The following is a 24003-nucleotide window of genomic DNA, read 5'->3' on the forward strand; positions in this document are numbered from 1 at the left end:
CTTTATGTAAATAGAAACTAAATTTGAACTATAATTATATTTTGTATTGTTCATATACTAAAAAATTGTGTGAACAAATTGATTTTCAACCGTAAAATAATTAATTTAATTACAAGGATTGATTGTTCCTTCTAAGTAGAAACCAAACCGAACAAGAAAAAAAGTCAAGCAAAAAAAACCCCCCAAAGAATCAAAACCTCAAACTACCATTATTTGGAATATTCCATGAAAACCAAACACCCCATAGACCTATTAAACTGCACCCATCAACCATCACCATCAACCAAAACATGAACAATTCACCATTCTGATCCTTGTGTGATATGTGATGTGATCAATTAAAATTTCACCACCACATGGTTTAAAAAAATATGTAACTAATTGCTTCTCCAGAGCCCCCAGGAAAAGATATGCTCAATCAGTAAGAGCTTGAAAACATGTTTGGTTGCCCATTGCTCTTTTGGCATCTTAGAGAGAGCAGAGTAAAAGAAAAGAAAAGAAAAGAAAAGAAAATGCTTGACAATAGCATCCTTTCCATAGCAATTTTCTGAATTTCGCCATTTGTTTATTTTTGCCCCAAGTTCTTCCCAAAAGAAGCCCCATAATATTTGTTTTATCTCCTCATTGTTGATACCATCTTGCTTAACAAGACCAGTGTTACTTTCATTTGAAGCTCTTACCATAATCTAAATTGGGCAGCAAAATGTTCAAATATAGACATCTAAATTCAATGTCAACTTTTTTGTTTCAAAACCCTAGACCCGTTCAATCGTATTGACCTTGACACGAATCTAGGACTTTGAGAGAAAGGCTTGTTTTTCTGAACCCCGAAAGACTCCTATTACATACCCAAACAAAATCCTAAATCAAGTGTCTTGCCTAGTGCCAAAATTCTACTCAAAGGTACACAAACAAGAACTAAATGAAAATTTGAAAATGCAAATTCACGAAGACACCCTGAAAGTTTTTTCTGCTAGTATGTTAAACATCCAATGAAGAAAATTTCCAATTTAACCATCACTGATTTAACGTGAGACTTTTACACCCCACCATGAAAAAATTTCTTCACCCTTGTTCCCTCTATAAACATCACCATCAAATAAAAAACACTATCACTAACATCATCCGCTCTTCCCTGTCATAACCATATATATATATATATATATATACACATACCCATATCAGACATGATGCCTCAATTTTTTCCGAAACTAAAAATACAACTGTTACAATGAAGGAAAATTCGACTAAGAGGACACTTGGCAACTAATAGTGTCAGAATATGCCAAAAGAGAAAGAAGAAAAATATTGTAACTACTAAATACATTCAACAGATGCAAAAAATATTAAGACTACATTACTTAACACTGCTAGAAAATTTATGATTGCTATGACAGAGATTATTACACTGTACACCCACAACTCGTCTCTATTCTTACTCACAGATATGTAAAATGTAAACAAAATCATAAACCGCCAATATATGATGCTACCCAACTCAGTTTTGTCATTTATTCTAATAATTGAAATTCCTAATGATATCACAGCACATACAGTATACCATCTGTAGTCCTTTGTGCATACATACCTGTACCTATTCTCTCATTTGCACGCTGTAATGTTCACAAGCAGCACTATACTGTCCTATTATGTTATGTAGATACATGTACTGATTCTGGATTATCACTGGAGTGGAGGCATGAAAAAATATATTGTTGATTGTGTTACAAATTTATCCTTCACTCAGATGAAACGATCACCGCTGTTGTCACCTGCATTACTTTGTTTCAAACTAAGATTGGTGGAAGCCCTCAACAAATATAAAATGATGAAATTACATGCACTCGAATTGGTATACCTTTTGCGCTTGCTCTTCAAGACTGTAGAACTGGAAGAATTGCTGTGCCAATTCCTTTTCCTCTAAGTAATGAACCAATTATTTATCTGTTTCAATTGCAACCCTGTTTCCTGGACCAATCTTGCCTTGTGTTCCTCCTGAAGGAACAACAGTTAACCACGGTGATTTAGAAAAGCTCACCACTTAATTCTTGCAGAAAACTTACAGTTGTGCTTCTCAAATTAGAAAAACTTACCCATTAGTTCTATATATACCCTACGAAATTTGAAACTAATAGCACAAAAGCAACCCATTCAAAGCCAAAGGTCATTGTGTTTCTCAATCATGAAAACTTACAGTTGGGTACAGCCACTTAGAATGTGATTGCCACCAAGCCTTTAACATAGACGTTGTATCACCAGGGACCTATTATATATATATATATAGGGTTAGTTTCGAATATTCCTAAAACAGAGGAACATTGCTCATATAGTTCAACAATCCACAATGGAGAATCAGAAAGCGGCAATCCGAAATTTTAACCAAACCCAATGATGAAATCTGAAAAAAGCCCTAAACATTGTTTACGAAATCAATGGAAACTGAAAGAAAAAAAACATTTAAAAACCCTACAGTAGAATGGGAGACACAGCGAGGAAGAGACCCAGAGCGACAGAGAGGGAGAGAGACGAGAGAGAAATACCTGATAGATTGTCGTGGGGCCGATTTGCAGTGGTCGTGGTGGCCAACGCCGGTGGCCAGCGACGGTGATGATCGGCGGTCAGGTTTGCTATCGACTACTGGTGTGTGAGGTAATATATGTGTGAAAGAAAACAAGTCCGAAAATGTGTCTGTGAGATATAGATATTGGGCGCGAATATTTAGTCGATTTCCCTCTAAAAAAAATTTCGAATATTTAGCGACTAAAGCATCATTTGTCGCCAAACATCATTAACAATGACCAAACATTAGTCGCCAAAAGCACCTTATTTGGCTACTAATTCCAATTTTTGGTCAGCAATGTTTTACTATACAGCGACTAACCTAGTTTTGGTCGCCACAAATCCATGAAAAATACTCCATCTTTGGGCGACAAGTTTTTTTGGTCGCAAAATGGTGGAAAACAACGACTAAAACTAAGTTTAGTCGCCAATAATTACATATGGCGACTAAATTAATTTAGTAGCTAAAAACATTAAACAAACACCGACTAAATCAGGCTGTTTGTCGCCTAATATGGTGCTTTTGGCAACTAAAATTGGTTTTGGTCGCCAATTTTGGTCGCCAATTGTGCATTTTGTTGTAGTGACTGTCTCAACTCGTGAGGTTTGTTCTGATTATATTTTGATAATCCGAATCATTCATAAGATTCGTTCAATATATTTTGTATATAAAAAAATAAAATTAATTGGACAAGTATAACACTATGTCAAGCCAAATAATAACTATAAGAATTTACCAAAATCATACTAACCGTTTATTTTTATTTTTTTTTCTTGATCAACAAAAGAAGAAAGCTTTATTGATGAAATCAAACATACATTACATATGGAAACCATCAATAAAGAAAGACAAGAGCTAAATAGCATCATAGCACCCCAACCTAATCCCAACTAGGTAAGCACCAAGAGGGATGCGCAATCATATACTAGCTCAAGCCAAAATGTTGGTGAGAAACTGTGACGACCCCGACCTCCAAATTAGTATATTATGTTATTTTAATGAGCCTAATTGCATGATTATGTGCTTAATTGTGTGATTATATGTTTGATTTTGTAATTATCTGTTGTCATATGGAATATATGTTTAAATAGACAACTTAGAGTTAGAAATTGAGAGCCTAAACGGCTTCAGAAACTAAAATTGGCTAACCCAATAGGCTAATTAGAATATTTACAATTTTGTGGTGACTTTAATTGAAATTTGATTCGGATCAAAATAATTAGAATAATTGATTGGAACCCATTAGAATAAAGTGGGATTAATAATCCTAATTAAGCTTAATTAACTTAAGCTAATGATCTATATATATTTGAGCTACATAAGCTCAAACAGACTAAAACACATCTTTTGTGCTGAGAATTTGAGAAAGGAAGCTAACTCAACACATTTAGAGAGAGAAACTCAACACTTAGAGAGAGAGGAGAAGAATCGCGAGAGAGAATTGAAGAATTAAGCTATACAACACTTGAATTCACACATTAGGTATGAAACTCAATCCAAATTCTTGGAATCAAGTCATGTAGAAGTTGCATTCATCAAGGTTATGAGTTCATTGTATGAAATTGAAGCTCCAATGACCTTGAATTTGGAAGTTAGGGGTAAAACATGTACATGCATGCATAACTTGAGTTAGAATCCATGAAATTCATACATTCATGAAGCTTATGAGGCATGAGCTTGAAGATCATCCATGAATTCATGCATTTCATATCACTTAGTGGTGTTTTAACATGAAGAAGGCTCAATCCATAACATGCATGGTTTCAACTTGGAAATTAAAGCTTGAATTTGGGAAATTAGAACATAATTTTGAATAAATTGTTTCAAATTGGAAGTATTTTCATGTTATATAATGATTCTACATGTTTTTGTACCAAAAACACAAGTTTTGAGGTTTTGAATATCAACCATGAAGCTAAAACACAACTCTGGAAATCCCAAAATTCGTGTTGTCCGCTCGAGCGAGAAAAGCCTCAGTCGAGCATGAAAATCGAGCTCCCAGAAGTTTTCCAAAATTTTACGGGTCACTCGAGCGACCAAAATGGCGCTCGAGCGAGGAGCCTTTTTTACTCAGTACTCATTCGAGTGACCGTCGAGCGAGAATTTCATGTAACCAGTACTTTTGCAGACCGCTCAAGCGAAGGAAGTCACACTCGAGTGACCACTTTTGTTTTTGATCCTCCACTCGAGCGTGGGAAGTTAAACTCGAGCGTGGACTCTATTTTCAGCAAATTTTGAGAAACTCTTTGAGTGCATATTTGCATCCTCATGTCACTCCAAGCATACTTAGGCACCATTTGGACTCTTATAATCATAGAATAAGTTAGAAACACATAAAGAGAATTGAATTAAGGAAATGGAGTTTCAATTGCATATTGTTATGTGTTTTGTTTAGGTGGGCATTCGAGGCTTAGTACGCAAACCACTATGATTAATAACTTTATAAAGATATGTTCAAGTTATCTCTATTTTCAAAAATGTTATTGCTATTGAAATGGATCTGTGATTAATTGAATGAATCTTTGAAACGACATGATGATTGATAACATAGCTCATTGAAATGTTATTTTCTTATAATGAATGAAGTTCTGTTTCGAAATGGTTTTATGGCACCCATTGAACATTGACCCTTGCCTGGGGGAGATTAATACCAAGGCAGGTGAACATTGGCCCTTGCCTGGGGGAGATTAATACCAAGGCCATTGACCCTTGCCTGGGGGAGATCAATACCAAGGCCATTGACCCTTGCTTGGGGGAGATTAATACCAAGGCTATTGACCCTTGCCTGGGGGAGATTAATACCAAGGCTATTGAATTTATTGAAGCACAGAAATCTCTAGTGTTAGACCCATTGTGGTCCATTGTTATTGAAATATTGTTACTCTAATAGGTATGCCACACGTATGAACGAAATGCTTATTGATGCTAAGATTGGTATTTGTAATGATAATGAACTTCATTCATTTAACCTCTTTATTCTGTTATTACTCATTGGGCTCTAAGTCACCATTTATTTATGTACATATATGTAGGTGGCCAAGCGGAACAACAAAGTTAGAGAGCCTCAAGTCTACCCTAGGTCAGCTTTTGAGGAGCTTCCAAGTGAAGCAACCAGGCTTGGGAGGAGTCGCGCTAGTCAAACCCCTTTTTGTGTATTTTAAAGTTCTTTTGCAATTGTGTATAGTTAGGGTTGTATATATATATATATATATATATATGTGTGTGGATATGGAATACATGACTCGTACTCATGATGGATATATCTTTGAAACAAAACTTTGTTTGACATATTTGTTCTCCTCATATATGCACAGCTCAATAGATAATTTCTATGTCATTTTACACTTCCGCTAAGACCCATACTTTATAATTAAGGGTTCATTTGTATAGAGGCCTTAGGTAACCTATAGTTACTGGTCGGTCATGACGCTAAACCTATAGGGGCGGGTTTGGGATCGTGACAGAAACCAACCACCAATAGAAGAAAAAAAAACACCCCAGACAGAGGAGTAACAAACAATCAAATTAACCCCACCTGAGAAATCTTCCAAACAGTAACCACCTAATCTACAAACACCAATCTCAACAACCAAAGTCAGCCCAGAATTCTGATTCTATTCCGCTTCCTTGAACAAGATCTTACTTGCTGAAGGTTGAACACCACATCATTAATAGAATAATGTACCCCAAATGTGTTATATTTCAACCATAAAGCAATTCTAACCTTTAGTAACTCCCCAAAAGCCATAAAATCTAGTTGAATTTCATTGAACAAACATTCATTTTGAAGCTTCCGTACAGACCACATGAGAGCAAAAGGAATAGAATGCCATATCCTCCTTTCAAACGTGCTGCAACTTGTACCTAACCACCATTCCAGAAGACCTCCAATAGATCCAGGAATTACCCAAGACAAGTTCCACCAATCTAGTAATTCAGACCAAATTCTCCATACCAAAGGGCAATGTAGCAAAATGTGATTGGTAGTTTCTACATTCTCCCTGCAAAACAGACAATAGTTGTTCACATTGGGATCCAAAAATCCAATTCTTTGAAAATAGAAAACCATTTTCACTCTATCTCTCCAGGCCAACCAACCAAAAAATTTTACTCTTGGTGGTGCTCCATTACCCCATAACAGTTTAGTAATCCTAAGAGATGGACCTTAAGCAGACTCACACCATCTTCTGGAAGAGGAAATAGAGAAAGAATCCGATGGGTCTGCATTCCACGAAGCTTGATCATCAATATTGACCCTTAGATTGGGAACATCCTCCAATACCTTAACAAGCCTTTTAACCTCCTCCTCTTCCCAGGCTCTTAAAGGTCTTCTAAATGAGAACTGCCACTGTAATAACCCCAAAAGTCATCCTTATTTAATTAGAGGTTAATGTGTTTTAATTCAACTATATCTATTGGAATTGAGAATGTTTTTATCTTATTTTGGGGTATTGATTGAGGTGGTGGTATGATGGTAAAGTAAGATTGGACCAAAGAATATAATCCGGATAGTTATTCTACGATCAGCTGTCACTCATTTGCCCTTTTCTTTTTCTACACTTTGAATTTGAATGTGAGGTTAGAACCATTGGAATGCTTATTTTGGGGGCTTCAATTTGGACACAAGAATGACCTAGAACAGAGTCCCGATGAGAGAGTTATACCCGTTTGAAGTTTTTACATCTGTGTTGGAAGCAGAGCCACACGTGCGGGGAATAGCGCCGCATGTGCAGGCTGTGCGGGACAGCAGCTTAAAAACGAGATTTTTGGCCCATTTCTTACATTTTCTTTTCCTGTCTTCTTCTCCCCTCTTCCATGTCCGAAACCCTAGCTCCCAAAACCTTGATTTCCTCCACTTTTATCAACAAATCCACCATAGATCTTGCATCAAGGATGGAGAACAAGAAAGGGTCAACATTTCCAACCGATTGAAATTCAAATTTTTTGGAGGATTCTTCTCAATCTTTGCTCATTTGCTTCATTCTTGAGGTAGGGGTCCTTATTCCCTTTCAATATTTGCATTCATGGATGGAATTATGGAATTTTGTGCATATACAAACAAAATCTATAGTTTTGAGCATATTATGTCCAACTTGAGAATTGAGGGTTTAGAGTTGGAGATGTTGGAAGTTAAATTGGTGGGTTAAAATGATGGATTGTGACTCCTAGATGTATAATCATTGGGAAATTGGAATAAAAAGTAATGGGTTAATAAGTTTGTATTTTTCTTGAAATTTCAATATTTTCTTGAAACCCTAGGTTGATTAATGATGATAACCAATGAATTGGCCCAAATTGAAAGTAGAGTAATGAAATTGAGGTATGGAATTATATGTGTTCAAGTTTAATTGGAATTTGGAAATGTTTGAAAATTATGTTTAAAATTTGCGAATGAGCTATATTATAAACATTGTAATTCATGCTGTAATGTGAAGGGAAAATTGGGGAAATAATCTATTAATGATATGGATGATATGAACTCGGTTTTGGAATGTTGAAATGGAATTCAAAAATTTATTTTGAATTATGTTAAATTACAAATGGTGTTGATGAATTAAGTGATATCGACTTTGTTGGATTATGTTGTGTTGACTCATAGTGAATTGATTGGTGTTGTACTATGATGAATTATGTTTGAATTATGTGAATTGTGTAGGGTCAGCTACAGGGGCGGATCAAGCACCTGAACGCTATGAGTAGTAGTACTTTGATGCACCTTTAACTGTATATCGTTATTGATGTTAAATCTTCGTCGTAAGAATTATGCTGACATATATGTTATGTATGCTATGTAAGAAACACTGTGACATTATGGAAACTTCAAAAGAGTTTGTGAAGTTATGTGAGAAACATTATGAAATTATGAAAACATCAAAAGAACTTGTGAAATATGAAGTTATGTGACCAAGGGCCATTTGTGAAGATCAAACCTATGTAGCCAAGGGCCGACTTGTGACTTATGAAGCTATGGGGCCAAGACCAAATTTGTGAACTTGTGAATCCAAAGGACCGAAGACCGATGTGATAAGTTGTGAATCTATGAAACCTAAAGGCTATTGTGAATGTGTGAACCCCTCAGGCCAAGGGCCGAACTGTGAAATTGCAAAACCAATAAAGTCATCTGTAATCTAATGAAAATGTGCTTACTTTTCGTTACTACTTATCAGGAATGTCCTGTTAACTTTACGTTAATTATGTCAACTCATGGGAATGGTATAACGGTTACCATTAGAACTCTGTTAATTACAAGGCAAGGCAACTATGTTAACATATAAGAATGATTAAACAAAGGTGTATGCTATTGATTAATAGAGCACGTAAAGTAAGTCATTTACCCAAAAGAATTTATGTTCATTCTTGAAGAATGGATTCTGAGTAAATATAAAAGTAGCTATGTGTATCCATATGAATTGAAGTTATTTTGCTATGTTGCTTATAACTTGGAAGTTGTTCAGAATCTACGATATAAGTGCAAAGTTTAGCATCATTGTGTGACCCTCATGAGAATGTGAATTAGTCTCTCATTGTTAAGCGTATGATAATGACATGATACAATAAGAAATGCTCTAGTCATGATATGTTCCATTTGAATTAATGAATGATGTTCAAGTATGTTTCAGGCATGTTTCCAGTATGTTACAAGTTCAAGTATGTTCAGGTATGTTTTAAGTATATGTTACAAGTTTAAATATGCTACAAGATCAAATATGTTTCAAGGGCTTTATGCCAATCTTTCAAGGGCTTTATGCCACATGTTTCAAGGGCCTTAGTGCCATATATTACAAGGGCTTTATGCCATATGTCTCAAGGGCCTTAGTGCCATATGTTACAAGGGCTTTATGCCACATGTTTCAAGGGCTTTAGTGCCATATGTTACAAGGGCTTCATGCCACCATGTTTCAAGGGCTTATAGCCACCATGTTTCAAGGGCCTCGTGCCACCATGTTTCAAGGGCTTATAGCCACCATGTTTATGTTGCAAGATTGAACCTAAGGCCATTATGTACTTAGCACAGAATCAGACTAACTATGTGAACTCTACATCTTTATATGCATTGTTATGTGTTATGTTTCAAGCTAAGCATCGTTTTATTTATGTATTACTATTCACAGAGCCCAGCTCACTCTCTGTTATGTCTGTTTCTGTAGGTCGCCAATTAGGTGATCAGTCCCAGCCGTGACACCGCTTTCTTTTGTCAACCTTCGTATGTCCAGGCACTATACACAGCCATGGATTTTGTTAAGCTGATAAGATGTTGGCTTGCTTTTCGAATGTCTATCTACGAGTGATGTATATAGCTTTCGTGTTTTTGTATATGCCCAATGATAGGGCTAGGTCTGTATATATGTATGTATATAACCGATGTTCAGGTGTATGTTTTAGATTTTATTTGTTTGTTAAAAGTTTGTGATCCTGGCATGATAGTAGTAGCTCGATGAAGTTTGTTTCCAGTGTCAAATTTTGATATTTAGTGCTTCCGTTTAGGCCCTATATATATAAATATAAAACAGGTTAAGTGTCCATTTCTGAAGTGGTCATGCCCAAACTTCTAGGGGCGGGTTTGGGGCGTGACAGCCACCCTCTTACTTCATTTCTGAATTGAACAAAAGACTTCAGGGAGCCATCTTTAGTCTCTGATAAGCTAAACAGCCTAGGGAAGGCAACCTCCAATTTTTCAATCCCCAACCATTTGTCCCTCCAAAAGTGTACCCTTTTACCATTACCAATTACAATTTTAAAATTTGCAACAAAGAATGAGTGTAGATCAATATTTGACAGAACAGATGATAATATACCTTGCCAAACTAAGGACATAGATCTATTAATGTCACAACAGTCTTCCATAATGATCCATTCTCAAAACCATATCTCTACCACCATTTTAGGAGCAAACTCTCATTGAGATCCTTAATTCGGCCTACTCCCAATCCACCCTGAGCTTTAGTTTTGGTAACTTCCTTCCATCTCACCAGGTGGTCTTTTTTCTTCACAGTTGAACCCCCCTATAAAAAGGCAGCTTGCAGTTTTTCAATGGTCTTTACCACCCATTTTGGCATTCTGAAAATAAATAGATAATAGATAGGTAAATTTGGGTATTGTCTTGATAAGTGTTAGTCTACCTGCAAAAGACAACAATTTCCTTTTCCAAGATGCTAGTTTCATGTTCACCTTGTCCACTATTGGTTGCCATGTCTTTTTTCTTCTTGGATTTGCCCCCAAAGGTAAACCCAAATACTTTAATGGTAATTTTGCCAACCACAATTGAGTAATGATGCCTAATACTGAACACTCTCATCCTCCATCCCAATCCCACATATCACACTCTTATGGAAATTAATTTTTAATCCTGACAATATTTCATAGCATCTTAAAAAATAATTTATTGATAGGATCTCCTCCTTCTCAGCCTCACACAAAATTATTGCATCATTAGCAAATTAAAGATAAGAAATACTAACCTCTTGATAGCCTACCACTGCCCCTTTTATCAATCCTCTTACTTTAGCCCTTGATAGCAGGATATTTAGTCCCTCTATCACTATTGTGAAGAGGAATGGTGAAAGTGGATCCCCTTGTCGAATCCCTTTTTCCAGGAGAAAACTCCTCAATAGGTGATCCATTTACCAGCACTGATAGTCTTGTTGTTAAAATGTAGGTTTTAATCCATTTCAACCATTTCTCACCAAATCCAATGTTATCCATCATAGATAATAAAAATTTCCAATTGACTGAGTCATAAGCTTTTTGAAAATCAAGCTTCAAAATTAAGCCCTTTTTCTTCGATTTCCTCCATTCATTCACCACCTCATTAACAATAAGCACTCCATCTAGGATATATCTTACCCCCAGAAAAGCAGTCTGGACTTCACTTATAATCTCAGGTAGCACCATCTTTAAACTTCTTGCAAGCACTTTTGCCAAAACCTTGTAAGTTGAGTTCATGAGACTAATGGGCCTATAATCTGATAAGTCAGAGGGGTTATCATTCTTGGGAATAAGGACAATCAAAGTGCTATTAATGCCCTTCACCAATTTTCCATTCATGTGAAACTCCTTAATAAATTGTATGAAATCTTTCTTCATGAATCTCCAGCATTTTTTGATACATGCCATGTTGAATCCATCCGGCCCAGGAGCTTTATTTCCTCCATAATCTTTTACAGCTAGCCAGATTTCATCCTCAAAGAATGCAGCCTCCAGCACTTCTTCAACCTTTACCTTACTGATGGTTTTAAATTGTCCTGAAAGTTTTGGTCTGTTAACCCAATTTTTCAAAGAACAAACTAGAAAGGTGTCTACATACTTCCTGTTTAATTGTAATTGGTTCTTCAACTTTGACACCATTCACTTGAACTAAATCAAGTAAGTTTCTACTTCTTCTCCTGTTGGCACAAATGTGAAAAAAATCTGGTATTCTTGTCCCCCATCTAAGCCCAATCCAATATGGACTTCTGAAACCATAGCGAATCTTTCCTTTTCCTTAATTTCCACACCAGGCCCTTAGCTTCACATCTGTTTACATTTTCAGATTCAGATAAATGTGGTTTTCTTAAACATGAATGTGGTTTTGTTATGAGTTACAGATGCCTAATTAACTTGATTTTTTCATGAATGATCTACTCAATGAACCTTACATTATAAACGGTTTAAATCATTAAAATAAATTCGCGATACATCTTTACGGGTTCATAACACGGTGCTATACCTATAAGGCACCAACCCCAATTTCCTTTGGAGTAGATTAATCGATGAATCCAAACAAGAAAGGAAAATAAAATTGGAAAAACGTAAACTCATCATCCTTGGTTTGATTAGGAAAATGGAAAAATAAGTGGACATTAGTTTCTCTTTTACCTTTCCTTTCCTATTCCTAAAATTTTGTATCCAAAAGCAATAAAATCAATTTTTGACAAAAAAAAGTCAAAAAATTAATATCAACAATTGAAAAGGTTAAATAATACATCAATTTTTTCAATAATAAAGAAGAAACATTTTAAAAATTCTCCATACACATTAATTTTTTTTAACACTTAAAAATCAAAGGTTGCAAAAAAATAAATCTCATACAATTGCTATGAATGAAAAAAAGGACATAACACATGTAATCATATTTGTTTGTAAGGCAAACTCCACTCTACCATCTTTGTGGTTTCTGCCGAATGTGATTTATCCTTAACATTTAAAAATAACTACATAACTCTCTTGTGATTTTTGGACCAAAGCACACCGTCAGCTTTTCCATTTAAGTTAACGGAATGTGAGCCTCATGCATCTAAAAGGAGAGCAAGTGAATTTTTAATACTAAATTACTCCTCATTCACCTTTAAATTTATAAAAAAATATATTATTCTTCTTCCTTCTTCTTTCTCATCTATTTCTCTCTCTATTCAATCCCCCTTACCTTCCCTAAACCAATGTCCCTTTCCTCTTATTTTTACCCCCACCTCAAACCACTGATCCACACAAACTTTCTATCAAGAGTAGGAATGGCAATGGGGGGCAATGAGGTGGATATTAATTTCCCATCCCCATTCCCCTATAATAAATTTTCCCCATTCCCCATGGGTACCACCCTCCCCATTTTTCAATGGGTATGGATTTTCCCCAACCCACTTTAATCCCCATTTTTTATTTTTTATATTTAATGTTAACAACCACTTTTTTTTTTTTTTTTTTTTTTTTTTTTTTTTTTTTTTTTTTAAGGTTCACAACAAAAACTAAATATACCTTCAATCTTTTTTCTTTCTTTTTAAATATATTTAATGTTAACAATTTTTTTTTTATTTTTTTTATTTTTTATTTTTTATTTTTTTTTAAGGTTCACAACAAAAGTTAAATATACCTTCAATCTTTTTTCTTTTTTTTTTAATATATTTAATGTTAACAACCTTCTTGTTTTTCTTTTGTCTTTTTTTTATAAAGGTTTTAGCTAAATATACCTTCAATCTTTTTTCTTTCTTTTTTAATATATTTAATGTTAACAACTTATTTTTTTATTTTATTTTTTACTTTTTTAAGGTTCACAACAAAAGCTAAATATACATTCAATCTTATTTTATTTTATTTGGTTCAACAACAAAATCAAATACACATTAATTAATTAATTAAAAAGTTTGTTTTATAATAATCAAATATATAATTTTGAGAAAATCAAAAAGTTTGTTTGAAGAAAGTGTTATAAGACTCATATTAAATTGCATCAGGGCATAAACAAGGAATTGTTAGCCACGGACAATTTAGACATTAAACCATCTTTCTCTTAGCAAATTTGAACAATTCATTTTAATTTATCCAAAATCTAATTATACCTTTAACAAATCTGAACCACTCATTTTAAGATATCTATGCATTACCACACCCAATCCATCCTCCATTTTCTTCCTTTAGTCCCCCACGAATTTTGTTGTTTGTTACTTTTAAAAAACAAAAAATATTTTTTCAATTAAATTTTTACTAATTTCACAACACCATCACCACTATTCTCACTTTCACTGTCACACTACCATCACCATAGCCACTACCATCATCACTGCCGCCATCACCCCACCACTATGTAACAATTTCTACTTTCACCTTCGTTCCATCACCACCACCACCAAATATAAAAAAATATATTTTGAATTTTTTTTATAAAAAATATTTTTCATTAAAAAATATTTTCTATCTAAATAAATGAAGCATAACATTGGGAAACAAGTTGATTTCAGTTAAATCTGTTCATAACTAAGAAAAATTCTTTTAATTTAAAAAAAATTATTTAGTATGACTTTGTATCCCCTTTTTGTTTTTCTAGCAAATAAATCTATGTACCCATCATTTCTAACCAATCACAACTCATGCTTGTTTTGATTCTCTACAATTTCCTTATTTTCAAATACATTCATATATATATATATATATATATATATATATATGTTGTATAAATTGTGTGATAACATAAAACAAATAGATTCATACTCGTTAATTGAAATTTCAGAACAAGCAAACCATTCTGAAAATTACAATACACAACAAAATAAAATAACATAGAAAAACAAACCGAAACTTACACTAGACAATGTCCTTAATTTTTTTAAATAAATTTAAAAAATTCTAGATATGCATAAAATTTGACAAGAATAATGTGACAATGTTAATTAATGTGTATTTGATTTTATTGTTGAGCCAAATAAAATAAAATAAGATTGAATGTATAGCTTTGGTTGTGAATCTTAAAAAAAAAAAAAAAAATGGTTGTGAACCTTAAAAAAAAATTAAAAAAAAATTAAATATATATTTAGCTTTGGTTGTGAATCTTAAAAAAAAAAAAAATGGTTGTGAACCTTAAAAAAAATTAAAAAAAGGAAAAAAATTAAATGTATATTTAGCTTTTGTTGTGAATCTTAAAAATTAAAAAAAAAAATGGTTGTGAACCTTAAAAATAAAATAAAAAAAGATTGGAGGTATATTTAGCTTTGGTTGTGGATCTTAAAAAAAAAAAAAAAAAAAAAAAAAAAATTGGTTGTGAACCTGAAAAAATAAATAAATAAAAAAAAGAAAAAAGATTGAATGTATATTTAGTTTTAGTTGTGAATCTTAAAAAAAAAAAAAAAAAAAAAAAAAAAAAAAAAAAAAAAAAAAAAAAACATATGGGGAAATTAGTGGGTACCCATCCCCAACCCATCCCCTGTGGATATTTAAAGAATATCACCTACCCTACCCAATGGATAATAAAAAGAGGGGAAAACCCATGTATTTGGGTTGGGTCTCCATGGATACCCACAGGGTAGGTTATCCATTGCCATCCCTAATCAAGAGTAACATATATGTACAAACTATATATACATATATATTCTTGGACTAAACCTGTAAATGTACATATATAATTTGTATTTTTATATAATCTGTATATATATATATATATATATATGTATTAATCTGTATTTAGTTGTTAGTTTTAAGAAACACTATTGCATTGAAAACTTGGATAAGAACATTTTGGATGAACTTCAAAGAAGTTACGAAGAAGATATAGAGGAAGCTGTTAAATTTGGGTGTCTGAATACAGATTCTAAATTGGGACACTTTTATTGATGGTCCAAGCCCTTTACTGTAAAACAGAAATCAAGAAGCAGCATTGATGTTGCTCGTCCTTTGGTGCATAGGCAACTAAAATCCAAAACCGCTCTCAACCTCCCTCCCCTGTTTCACGAGGTTCGATTGGGACATTTTTTTTATGAACCTTGCATTTTATAACCTCTTCCCTTCCCTGTTTCACGAGGTGCCAATCCCGTCGTGGCCAGCGTTTAGGATAAACTGCACTCGACTCAAATCACATGGGATAAAGTAAAGTTTGCCCTTGTTTGTAAATTGATGTATGTAACTGAAAGAGACAACAAAACATAGTGATACACATACATCACGGATTATCTAGTAAGTGGTAGCGATCATTAACATACCCAGAAAGTTGCGAAACTCAAAAAGTGGATCCAAATTTATGTCTAGAATTTAAGTGTGATGAACATTGAATAAGTGTAATATGAGGCATGCATCACATTAATATTTAAATAAATTTTTTGAGTATATAGTATTACTGTAAGTATGCCTCCCAAATACGGAGCTTTGAATAGTTAATGATAGTAAGCCATAGTGAACTGAGTCTGGTTCTCGAGTAGGTAAATCGGTTCGATCTAACGTGTTAACAAACTAAAAGAATCATCATCACGTATTCTTTCGTCAAACATGAACATTGTTATCCTATGCTCCTATTAATTAAATTTTTAATGTTTGAACTAGTCATTTATGGAAGAACTGTTGAATGAACGAAATAACTCAACTACTCCTACAACATCTAACCAATACTTCTTCAATCATAACCACTAACCATGATTCAAATAATGAAAAGGGAACTTTTATTTTATTTTTCTTTTTATAAATCTTAACCACTAACCATGATCTAAACAGTGAAAAATGGACTGAAAATAATAATGAATTAAGTGTTTTAGTTTACTTTAGTCGGTTGCAAATAAAACAAGACACGTATGGACTAAGGAAAAAAATGCTACATAAAATCTTATTTTTTATTAAATTATTTTGTAATTTAACACAAAAATATTATAGTTGACTTTGCTATAAAAATAGATATAATACATACTTCAACTTTAAGCCAAAATAAAAGTGATCAATCCACATGTTTTACAACAAATTCACGTCATAATGTGTTCATATATAGAAGAACAATTTTTATATCACGCAAAACCATAATAGACTGAATGATAAATTCTCCCAAAATCACCCTTTCGTAATAGTTGATCTTTATAAATGTTCACAATAAATATCTTAAAAGTTACACCAAATTAAGCAATTAACTATTTGTTGGTGATAATTACAAATAAAACATTAAAAAATACCAATAAAAAAATTACAATAATTATTGTAAAGGCTGAGGTACGGGAAATTCGTTCCCTTTAAGAAAATTTAAATCCTCTGCGATTAGACAAAGCCTCACACCAATGAAGCAGACAAAACCATGACTTGTCCTCCCAAGATACAACAGAATATGATTCACTAATACTGCACAATTGGTTGAACCCAAAACTTCATCACATCCACATTTTATTTCTTTGCCTGATAATCTCTCAAATAAGAAACTTGAACTACCGATAGGAAATGCGAAAAACTCAATTTATAGGAAAGGAAAGCTTGGTCACCAAGAAAGGAATTAACTTAGATGAAAAGTATAAAAGGAAATTAGTGAGAAATTTCCTTAGAGGTGAGAAAACTTAGTGGGAAATTTTCTTAAAAGCTTTGTGGATAAGAATGAAGACATGACTTAGTGACTTGACTTGGAGACTTCGTAGACAAGTTTTCTTCGAAGAAAAGAAATGATTAAGTAAGAAAATAAGTTATTTGAAACCCAATCACATAATATAATGTATAACACATTATAATATTAAAATATCTACTAATACTGTTGAAGAAGATAATTTAATGATACATCCTCACAAGCTCAATACCAAAGCACCAATATTTTGATTCCATATAAAAATAACAAACGAAGATCAACATTTATAACTATTCAAATATACCAGTACAATTATAAAGTTTCAAATTTTCACATACCTTACAAAATACAAAATACACACAAAAAAAAGAAAAAAAATATTCTAAGCGGCGGATGGGGCGGTAATACAATGACCAGCCTCCGACAATGCCATTGCTATCAATTTGTTAGTTTCACCTTCAAGGGGTGATATATTAATCCTCTTGTAATCCAATGACTCATCATTGTATATGTCCCACCATTTCTTTACTAGCACCTTGATGTCTTCTCTATTCATATTTTGTTCTTTTCCACTATACCTCCATGGTTTTGATCCCTGAATCAAACCCAAATGACAAATTTACACCTTTAGAATATGAAATTCAATTATTTAAAAAATTTGACAATGAAAACAATTAGGATGGGAATGATAACTCACCGCGGCACAATAGTGAACGACTTTTACTTTGTCAAGCTCAATGTTTTCTGGGTGGCGCCACATCATGGCCAAAACAAGATTGTAAATTGGTGGGATAGGTTTGTAAACATCCTTAAAGAACATGTTCAAAAAGTCCTACATGCACAACCATTTAAGCCCCAGACAAAATTAGAGCTGAAACATACATATATATACATATATATATTTAACGAATTCTTTGTCCCAAAATACATGTCCCTATTTCCATATAATTGTGTCTCAAGATTTTTTTGCTTTGATATTCTCATCGCAATATGTGAGTGTAAATCTATTGTAATAAAGGGACTTGAATTTTAAGACAAAGATTTTAGATTCTAAAATAACAAAAATGAGTTTTTACCTGCTCAGCAAAAGGGGTAGGAGGGGTGATTTTGAGAGTATTCAAGAGGTCATCGTAAATAGATAGACTAGGCTCAAATACAAACATGCCAGCATTGAAGTAGAGGGGAGGCTTGGGACCCAACTCTGCAGGCCACTGGACCTTATCAGGGCATTGTTGACAGTACCCAATCTGATACTGTGGGGTGTGAGACCAAGTCTTCTCACAGAAACAATCCTTAACAGCATAAAAGTAGCCCCTTGGCATATCAAAGAGGTGGTCTATGTTTTCAAACACCTGGATGTCTCCGTCCAAGTATATCATCTTATGGTACTCCACAAACTGCGATTGAGAACCAAGCCAATTAATACGTCTTATTTTAGCATGAAAAGTGATTAATCTGAATAACATTAAGAGCTTCTCATATTTCCATTAGGATCTAGGAGGGAAGACTAACAAGAAATAGTATCTTGTGTAACGAACAAATTTGTGTATCATTCTTTTCCATATATACACGCATATTCGTTGTACAAATTATAAAATCAACATAATCTGTCTACGTGTGTTAGATTTGTCAAGAAATCCAATCCAAATAATAATAATAGAATTGAAAAAACTAACTCGCATTTGTCCATTCACATCCTATAACAATAAAATCAATTTTTGACAGTAGTTAAAAAAAAAAAATCATTAAATTATTTTCATCTACAAAAAATGTTAAATATTACATCAACACCACAAAAAAATGATTTTTAAAAACTTCTAAACACATTAATCACTATAAGAAATTAAAATTTTAGAGACAACAATTTAGAGACAAAATATTTGTCGTCAAAAGTGTATTATTTTATTTTTAATGACAAAATTAAATATTTAATGATAAATTATTAACCTTTTGAACCAAAAGTTTTGTCTAAAAAATGAACCTATTTCGTCCCTATACATTTATTAGTAACATTTTTAAAATTTTATCCCTAAAAGTTTATTTTTTTGATTTTTCAAGATTACTTTTTCACAACTATTCTCGCCATAATTAAAATTAATTCTTTAATATTTTTTATAAAAAAAATTTATATTTTTAGAGAAAAAAACTTAATTTCTAAAATTCTTATTGTTGTAGTGAATTTTTTTAACATTTAAAAAACTCAGAAAACATAAATCCCATTCAGTCAGTATGAACGGAAAAAATCATAACAGAGTGAAAGAGGCAACATAATAGAGTGATACCCATGTGTGTAGCACAAGCATCTAAATCATCTCTAGTACTTTTTTTTTATTCGAGTAATTGAGATTCTAAAAGTTTTATTAAAGGAAAATGTTATATGTTCATAATTTTCTACTAAATAAATGAATAAATGTCTTATGTGAGACATTTAATTATTTATTTAATAAATAATTTAATTTCTCTAACATTACTCTCTATGAAATATATGAATGTGAGATTACAGTCATATGGTAGAAAATTTAAAGATTAGGATCTCCTCCAGTCTGGAGGACACTATTTAGGACTATGAGAACTATCACGGTACTATTTCGATAATTTAAATCGTTTCTTTTGTTGATTTTTTATATATTTCATTCACAAAAAAATTTAAATTAATTTGATAACTATAATTTGTTCAATTTACTACATTTATCACTAAAAGATATATAATTTATTTTTAAAAACACAATTAGTATCTATTTTTTAAGTAAAAAAATTAAATAAATTATAATTATCAAATTAATCTAATTTTTTTAAATAAAATATACAAAGATGGAAAGAATCGGTAATGTGTCTCACTGGCCCCAATTCAAAATCTGAACTGAAGAAGATCAATATCCAAAATTTAATAAAATTTTTGGGTGTAACATTTCTCCTTTTTATTCTGTTATCATCCCATAAATATTGGAGACCACCGACATAACAGAAAGTTCTAGAATTTAAAATATAAATTTAAATTTGTGTCCAGAATTAAAGTAAAGTATGTGGTAAAAATTAAATGAGTGCATTACGAGGTCATAGATCATATAAATATTTTCAATTAAAATTTGAAGTAAAATTTCTGAGTATATAGTATTAGACAGTGTAGGCATACCTCCCAGATACGAAGCTTGGAGTAGTTGATTACGTAGTAGGCCATAGCAAACTGGGTCTGGTTCTCGGGTGGGTAAACGGGTTCGATCTCAAGGACTATGCAGCCCTGAGCCACCAGCATACGGCGGTGCTCCTCCGGAACGTCTGGCAGCACCGCCACCACAAGCGGGTAGGCAGTCTTGACCTTCCTCAAGCCCTTTGCCAGCCCAACCACGCCCTTCACATAGTCACCGTTCCCAGCCAAGAACGTGACATATGCTCGGCTCGTCAGGCTCGCCGCCTTGGCCAGGGTGGTGGCCCTGGTGGTTCCACTCACAACAACTTCAGGAGGAGCCATTTGGGTTTCAAGAAAATTCTAGAGAGAGAGAGAGAGAGAGAGATCTAGAGAGAGATTGAGGAGTGTTTTTGAGAAGACGGAAATGGAAATGTGAGAATGATTTGGTGAGTTCTTTGGGTTTAATGGTATTGCTTATTTATAAGCGGCGGTGGATTGATTGCTCAGGTAGTTTATTTTTTTATTTTTTATTAGTTGTTATTATTATTATTATTTTTTGATGCTTAGAAGGCAGGAGATTCTTACAAATCAAATTAGAAAAGTTAGCCGATCTATTTAGACTTTCAGTTAAATGGCAAAAAATTTGAACACTAATTAATACGGAAAAAATTATTTATAAGTCCCATTAGTAAGACTTATGTTACATATGATCTTACTAAAAAAATATATTCTCATAAGTCCTATGAAAGTTTGAATGTTATCATAAATCATATCTATATAAACGTAACATAACGTGACACCTATACGTAACGTGACACCTACATAAACGTAACGTGACAAATCTATATAAACGTAACGTAACGTGACACCTACATAAAGGTAACGTAACACCTATGATTTATAGCAACATTCAATTTTCTATACCATAGATTATATTTATGTGAAACGTAACGTGACATCAACATAAGCCAGTAACATTTTCACATTCAATTTAAAAAAATAAAAACTCATTAAGTTTACAAAACGTAACGTGACACATTACATTACGTTTATGTAGGTATCATATTACATTTATATAGGTAACTATATAGAAAATTGAATGTTATCATAAATCATATTTATATGAAACGTAACGTGATACCAACATAAGTCAGCAACATTTTCACATTCAATTTAAAAAAATAAAAACTCATTAAATTTGCAAAACATAACGTGACACGTCACGTTACGTTTATGTAGGTGTCACGTTACGTTTATATAGGTGTCACATTACGTTACGTTTGTATAGGTGTTACGTTACGTTACGTTACGTATATGTAGGTGTCACGTTACGTTACGTTTATGTAAGTGTCACGTTACGTTTATATAGGTGTCACGTTGCGTTACGTTTATGTAGGTGTCACGTTACGTTACGTATATACACGTCACGTTACGTTTATGTAGGATCTTATGGAATACATTCCTATTTAAATAAGACTTAAGACTCTATAAGAAATTACACAGGACTTAGCCTAGTATAAGTGTCTGAAAAAAATCTTATAAATAAGTCTCCCATTAATAAGCTATTGTTTGGAAAGTGGGTTTAAGATTAAAATAGTCAAAAATAAAATAAAATAATTTTTTTTGTTTAAATAAAATAAAATATTATATTTAATTCATAATTATTATACTTTTTCTATTATAAAAAAAATTAAAAAACCAAAAATTCTTTTCAAATTAAACTTTTTAATGATAAATTAAAATAATCAAAAAAAATTAAAAAAAGTCAAATTACTATCCAAAGCAAGCCTAAGAAGAGGATTAAACTCTCTTATCAATTAAAATGTGCGGTGGCGGCTCACGTAGTTTAGATTTGCGTTAAACGGCATTGTTTATACTATGACGGCGTCGTTTGGGTTATTTGGACAATGTGGGCAGTGAGTTTTACGGAAATGTTCGGATCCGAAACAAATCAGACTGTACGTCTGTCAGAGTGGGTGTGGTGGTGATTAGATCGGACGGCTGTGAGTTTTCTCCTCGAATCGAATAGAATACTCTGAAAATCGATGATGGGACGGTGCGAGTCAGGATCTTCTCCTTGCGGCTTCTGTCCTTGCGTCCGTCCTTGCAGGCCTTCGGGTCTACTTTTAGGGCCAATTTTGATAATCCGAACCGTTCATATTTTATGATTTATTCAGTATATCATACCTGTAAAAAATCAAGTTGATCGGATATCAGAAAGCATGTGTTTGAAAAATTGAACTAAACATTATTTTTTAAAGAATTTAATAAACAGTTTTCCGAACACATGCTTTCTGATATCCGATCAACTTGATTTTTTACAGGTATGATATACTGAATAAATCATAAAATATGAACGGTTCGGATTATCAAAATTGAGCCTAAAAGTAGACCCGAAGGCCTGCAAGGACGGGCGCAAGGACGAAAGCCGCAAGGAGAGGATCCTCACTCGGGACGGTGCAGGTAAAAACAGTATAATAATAAGGATGAGGATCCTCTCCTTGCGGCTCCCCTCCTTGCGCCCGTCCTTGCAGGCCTTCGGGACTACTTTTAGGCCCAATTTTGATAATCCGAACCGTTCATATTTTATGATTTATTCAGTATATCATACCTGTAAAAAATCAAGTTGATCGGATATCAGAAAGCATGTGTTCGGAAAACTGTTTATTAAATTCTTTAAAAAATAGTGTTTAGTTCAATTTTTCAAACACATACTTTCTGATATCCGATCAACTTGATTTTTTATAGGTATAATATATTGAATAAATCATAAAATATAAACGGTTCGGATTATCAAAATTGGGCCTAAAAGTAGACCCGAAAGCCTGCAAGGACGGACGCAAGCACGGGCTTGCAAGGAGAGGCTCTTGACTCTAATAATAAGACAAATAAAATATTTCTCCCTCCTAAAATATTGAGGACAATGATATATTCCTTAATTTAATTTTAAAATTCTAATTGTACTTTAGTAATATGATAAAAAAATAAAATAAAATAAATCAAAACATTACATTAATGGATGAGGTGCATCCCCTAAAGCTTATTTAGAGCTCCGATTTTATAGCACTCAAACTTTTTGAAATATTAATCTCTTTTTGGAAAATTAAGGTAGTATTTGATAGAATTTTAAAATTATAATTTAAAAATAGAGTTGTATTTATGGTCTTTTGGCAATATGGTAAAAAATTGTGTTTGTAGCTCGGGGAAAAAAGGCTACATCGACTTTTTTAACAAGAATTTATTTGGCAAGATGAAAAAAACTTACATATGAAATTACAATTGTACCATTTATGTTATTTAGGGTTATACATGGATGAAAATATAAATTTTCTAAATTGGGTGGGGGATAATTTGGTCATTTTATTGTGATGTGACATCATAAATAAATATTAACTAACAAAGTCAAAAACAGTTTTTTACCAACTTCTCAAATCACTTTTCAAAAAAGTCAAAAAATTTGGTAAAAAGTCAAAAGTCAACTTTTTACGAATTTCCCAAAACATCCATTTGAGTTTGTGGGTTTTGAAATTATGATTGGAAAAAAAAATTATT

General features: G+C 32.9%; 1 protein-coding gene across 1 annotated transcript; it reads right to left on the minus strand.

Annotated features, from left to right (window-relative positions):
* Window positions 1-17588: 17588 nt before the first annotated feature.
* Window positions 17589-21047, minus strand: LOC114300125 (galactinol synthase 2). Its single transcript, XM_028244988.2, has 4 exons — window positions 20458-21047; window positions 18401-18721; window positions 18022-18156; window positions 17589-17919 (listed from the first exon to the last, which is right to left on the minus strand). The coding sequence occupies exons 1-4, from the start codon at window positions 20791-20793 to the stop codon at window positions 17707-17709; spliced, it is 1005 nt and encodes a 334-aa protein (XP_028100789.2). The 5' UTR covers window positions 20794-21047; the 3' UTR covers window positions 17589-17706.
* Window positions 21048-24003: the final 2956 nt, after the last annotated feature.

Source organism: Camellia sinensis, chromosome 2, assembly GCF_055761805.1.
Source record: "Camellia sinensis isolate YWXY chromosome 2, ASM5576180v1, whole genome shotgun sequence".
NCBI lineage: Eukaryota > Viridiplantae > Streptophyta > Magnoliopsida > Ericales > Theaceae > Camellia > Camellia sinensis.

Coding starts and splice junctions, on each gene's coding strand:
- LOC114300125 (XM_028244988.2), bottom strand. CDS start 20,793: ATGGCTCCTCCTGAAGTTGTTGTGAGTGGAACCACCAGGGCCACCACC. Junction 18,722..20,457: donor CCAAGCTTCGTATCTGGGAG/GTATGCCTACAC, acceptor TCTCAATCGCAG/TTTGTGGAGTACCATAAGAT. Junction 18,157..18,400: donor CTACCCCTTTTGCTGAGCAG/GTAAAAACTCAT, acceptor TTGTGCATGTAG/GACTTTTTGAACATGTTCTT.